Below are 5,000 nucleotides of genomic sequence, written 5' to 3'. Positions count from 1 at the left end.
ATAACCCAAGCCCTCACCATAACCCATTAACCCAACCCCTCACCACAGCCCAATAACCCAACCCCTCACCATACCATTACTCAGCCCGAATACAGCCTACAACCCACCTCACCACAGCCCATTAACCCAACCCCTCACCATAACCCATTAACTCAACCCTGAACTACAGCCTTATAATAACCCAACCCTCACCACAGCCCAATAACCCAACCCCTTACCATAACCCATTAACTCAACCCTGAACTACAGCCTTATAACAACTCAACCCTCACCACAGCCCATTAACCCAATCCCTCACCACGGCCTCATAATAACCCAACCCTTACCACAGCCCTGTAACAACCCCACCCTTACCACAGCCCCATAACAACCCAACTCCTCACCACAGCCTCATAACAGCCCAACTCTCACCACAGTCCTATAAAAAAAACCCAACCTCACCACAGCCCCTCAACAACCCAACCCTCAGCATGGCCTCATAACAACCCAGCCACCACCACCAAAACCTCAACCCCATCTGGTCTCTTAGAGCTTTCTATCCCTCCCCTTTACCCCCCATACCTGGGACTGGCACTGTGCACTGGGCACAAAGATAACCCAACCCACCACCAGGGCCCCTCCCAGTGTGTTTCCGGTCACTCTCAACCCCCACCCCCCCCTCACCTTAAATACTGCTCTGCCCACGCTAGGCCAGCGTCTCCCGGGTGACGGGGACTCTGCTGGGAGGGGAGGGGGGGTGGTGGGGGGGAGAGAGGAGAGAAAAGAGGAATGGAACGCTCGGGAGAGGAGGCGTGTCAGGGGGCGGAACACTTCAGCAAGATGGCATCCGATGTGGCCCTGTTGCTATGCAACCAGGAGCAAGAGTTATTTATAGACTTTAGACTGCCCCCCCCTCCTCCTCCTCGTCCTCCTCCTCCTCCTTCTCCTCCTCCTCCTCCCACACCACCCCCCCCCACCCACCCCACCCCCCATCTCAAACACTGCCGATTTGGAGTGGTGCATTGTGGGAGTCTGGAGTAGTCCTTTTTTTTATTAGGGGCATGCAGGGTAAATTTTAAGTGTTTTTTTTTTTTTTAAGGAGAAATCGCAGTTTGGGTATAAATCTGAGGAATATTAAACTGGTTTTAAATCAGACTTTTTATGTGACAACAGCAAAATACCTTCTGTGTGTGCTTGTGTTTGTATGTGTGTGTGTGTGTGTGTGTGTGCTTGTGTTTGTGTGTGTGTGTGTGTGCGTGCGTGCGTGTGTATCTGTGTCTGTCTGTCTGTCTCCGTGTGTTTGAGTCATCATTAGCACTCCTTGCAATCCGTGGGCAGTGCACACACACACACACACACACACACACACGCTTGTGGTTCCCACGTTTAGGAAACTATTTTACAACACATTCAACGATAATTGATTTATAATGTACTCGACAGGCAGTGTACAGCATTCGTGTGAGGATTTACAGGTGAAGTGCAGTCCGGGAGGGAAGGAGCAGTCGTGGGACTTTGTGCAGATATCAGCGTAAATGCGCAATAATAGCCGGGTGAGGTGCGGGTGAGACGTGCGGGTGAGACGTGCGGGCGAGGTGCGGGCTGCGTGACTTCTGTTGAAGTTTCGTTTTCCTGCGCGTTTCGCTTCCGCGTCGTGCTTCGCTTCATCGCTAAAACTCGCGGGGTAACTTTCCGTGACGCAGATAACGGTGTTCTCCAACGCCGTCTAATCTAATTAAAGAGAGAGAGAGAAAAAAAAAAACCCCCGGCGTTCGCGTTCGGTATTACCCAGCATGCACCGGTGCGGAGCCGTAGAGCCGGCGCGGCCGGCCAGTTTCTCCGGCGCGCAGCCGAACAATGGTCGTGATTGAGCCGGGAGCGGAGCGGTGACGGGGCTGGTGTTTAATAAAGACCACCACCGCCGCCGCCGCCGTGCAATTACCCGCGGCCCCGAAAACAACCCCGCCGTCCGCCGCGCCCGGGCGGGGGGCTCCGCCGGGCCCAGGGGAGCGTCTTTAATTGTCTCATCAAGGTGCTCTCTCGCCTCCCCGGAACGACGTGTAAGTGGCCATCAGTGCGTCCCGACCCCCACCCCCCCCTCTGTGACAGGTTCACCGCCCCCTCCCCCCCCCCGTCTCGCCGGAGCGCTGTCCGTCCCATCCCGAAAGAGACCTGATTACCCCCCCCTCCCCCCCCCCCCGTGCGCGTCTCGACGGCTGAATCAACATTTGATTACAGCCTCCCCCCCGCGCCTGCAAAGAGCCTCATTCACCGGCCAATTTCTTGTCTGTTCTCTCGATAATCAAGGAGCAGCCGTTATTTCTAAAAGCACATTAAGGACTTCAGTGGTGTCGGTCTTTTTATTTTTTATTTTTATTTTTGTTCTTTCTTTCTTTTTTTTCTTTTTTTTTTTACTCTTAGGATGATTTATATATATATATATATATATATATATATATATATATGTATTTCCCCATTATCGTTATTTTACAAATGGATAACGATAATGGATAACGATAATGGGCCCCCCCCCACCACGCGCTTGCGGTCCAGATTAGATCCGAATGCAGATCCGGGCGGGGCCTGTCCGTCAGCAGTCTCCATGTCGTTAACAGGCTAGCTGGGAATCAAACCCGCAACCTCTCGGTCAAAAGACCAACCCGCTGAGCACTATATACTGCGCTGCCCTAGACTGCAAATGTCAGGTTTGATTCCCAGCTAGGGCAGAGCTGTATTACCCTCAAGCAAAAGGTACCTGACCTCGTTCGCTCAGTTAAATACGTATTACGGGACACTTCTTATTTTTTGTTTAAAAATAAAAGTGCTTGATCTAAGCTGTGTAACTTGCTCTGGATGAGAGTGAGTGCTGAACGCCTGATTGTGATGAGCGTCATTTTTAAGTCTCTGTGGTGCTTTCTTAGCGTGGGGTGCGAGGTTGGCACAGCCCCCCCCTTGAAACGCACTCGTTTCCTTGGTTTCCGTCGGTTTCGGTGTTGCCCGTACCCTCGGCTTGCGGGGACAGCGGCTTTTTGATGGCGGTTCGCTCTCCGGAGCCCGTAAAAAACACGTGTCCGCCGCCTTTTATGTCCCGCTCGTCACCCTGTCACCCGCTCACTTTTATTCGATGCAGCAGATTGCGCCCCTAGAAATGTTTTTTTTTTCTTTTTTCTCTTTTTTTTGGCGGGCGACAACTCTGCTTCAGTCCATTTCACTGGCTTAGGATGATCGTTTCTGAACGTTAATTGCATCTGATCAAATGTCCTTTGTGCGCTTTTACTGTTGGTTTGTTCTTAAATTCACACACGCACACACAAAACAAACGCACACACACAAGCTAACCAATCAAACAAAACCCCCTGCTGCCTCTCTTGTAGGATTTGTCTGTGTGCGGTTTCTCTAACAAGTGGAAAAAGTAATCTACTGTCACCTCATTCTCTCTCTCTCTCTCTCTCTTCCCATCTCTCTCTCTCTCTTTCCATTTCTCTCTCTCTCTCTCTCTCTCCTCCCCCCAGTCAGCGTAATCTGGCAGAAATCACAGAGCTCATCCACACGGCCCTCCTGGTGCATCGTGGGATTATTGACCTCAAGGAGTGGACCAACTCCGATGGGCCCCTCAAGGACATGCAGTTCGGAAACAAGATGGCTGTGCTTAGCGGGGACTTCCTGTTGGCCAACGCCTGCACGGGATTGGCCCAGCTCAATAACACCAAGGTATGAAGTCCCGCCTCCTTCACAGCGGTGTGGAGCTGTGCTCAGAGCAGCAGTGTGGATCAGTGGTCAGAGCAGCAGTGTGGAGCAGTGGACGGAGTAGAAGTGTGGAGCAGTGGTTAGAGCAGCACTGTGGAGCAGCGGTCAGTGCAGTAGTGTGGAGCAGCAGTGTGGAGCAGTGGTCAGAACAGCAGTGTGGAGCAGCAGACGGAGTAGAAGTGTGGAGCAGTGGTTAGAGCAGCAGTGTGGAGCAGTGATCAGAGTAGCAGTGCAGAGCAGTTGTTGGAGCAGCGGTCAGAGCAGCAGTGTGGAGCAGTGATCAGAGCAGCAGTGTAGAGCAGTTGTTAGAGCAGCAGTGTGGAGCAGTGGTCAGAGCAGCAGTGTGGAGCAGCAGTCAGAGCGGCAGTGTGGAGCAGTGGTCAGAGCAGCAGGCTGGAGCAGCGGTCAGAGTAGAAGTGTGGAGCATTGGTTAGAGCAGCAGTGTGGTGCAGTGATCAGAGCAGCAGTGTGGAGCAGTGGTTAGAGCAGCAGTGTGGAGCAGTGATCAGAGCAGCAGTGTGGAGCAGCAATCAGAGCAGCAGTATGCAGTTATGATCAGTGCCACTCCCTCTGCCTGTAGCTATGTTTGTGAAAGCTCACTCGGGTGAAAGGGAGGGCAGTGTGCTTTAATTGCTTGGCTGGTCGCAGTGTGAAGGTGTTTCCTGCGCGGCGTCTGTCTGTGACGGAGGGTGGGGGGGTCGGCGTGTGGCAAAGCGACAGACTGTGTGCACCAGTCCTCGCTGAGCTGCCTCCACTTCAGCCCCCCCCGCCCCCCCCGCCCCCATCTGAGCGATGGGATTGGCTGCCGCTAATGAAATGCTAATCTGCTTTCGGACTGCCAGGGGGAATATTCAGCAGAGTCAGTTATTTTTCCGGGGGCATCTCCCCCTGGAATTGCTGTGCGGATGCTCGCCCCCTCTGGTTGTTCTGTGGTACTGCAGGGGGCTTCCACTTCAAGGCTGTCCCAGTGATTGGTTTCTTACTTCATTACATCACTGCAGTGATTTTTCAGTACGCTGTAGCCCCTTGTGTCCTGCAGATTACTGACCATTGTAAAGTAAATTGAGGTATTTTCACCCAGTATTTGGAATAAAATTCTTCTTGAACTTGGTTGTGTATTTTAGTTAGTTGGGCGGCACAGTGGTGCAGTGGGTAGCACTGTTGCCTCACAACAAGAGGGTCCTTGGTTTGAATGTGGAGTTTGCATGGTCTCCCCCTGCCATACCTACACTAGGTATGAGTGTGTGAGCGAATGGTGTGTGTGCCCTGCGATG

The 5,000-nt window shown here is 52.6% G+C and overlaps 1 protein-coding gene across 1 annotated transcript in view; it reads left to right on the top strand.

The window, feature by feature from the left end:
* Positions 1 to 5,000, top strand: part of pdss2 (prenyl (decaprenyl) diphosphate synthase, subunit 2) — a 53,169-nt gene that overhangs the window by 25,128 nt on the left and 23,041 nt on the right. Inside the window, exon 3 of the mRNA XM_064302737.1 lies at positions 3,492 to 3,690. Within this exon, the coding sequence (XP_064158807.1) occupies positions 3,492 to 3,690 (199 nt within the window). The remainder of the gene's footprint in view (positions 1 to 3,491; positions 3,691 to 5,000) is intronic.

Source organism: Anguilla rostrata, chromosome 1, assembly GCF_018555375.3.
Source record: "Anguilla rostrata isolate EN2019 chromosome 1, ASM1855537v3, whole genome shotgun sequence".
In the NCBI taxonomy this organism is placed as follows: domain Eukaryota; kingdom Metazoa; phylum Chordata; class Actinopteri; order Anguilliformes; family Anguillidae; genus Anguilla; species Anguilla rostrata.
This window is presented reverse-complemented; position numbering and strand designations above follow the sequence as displayed.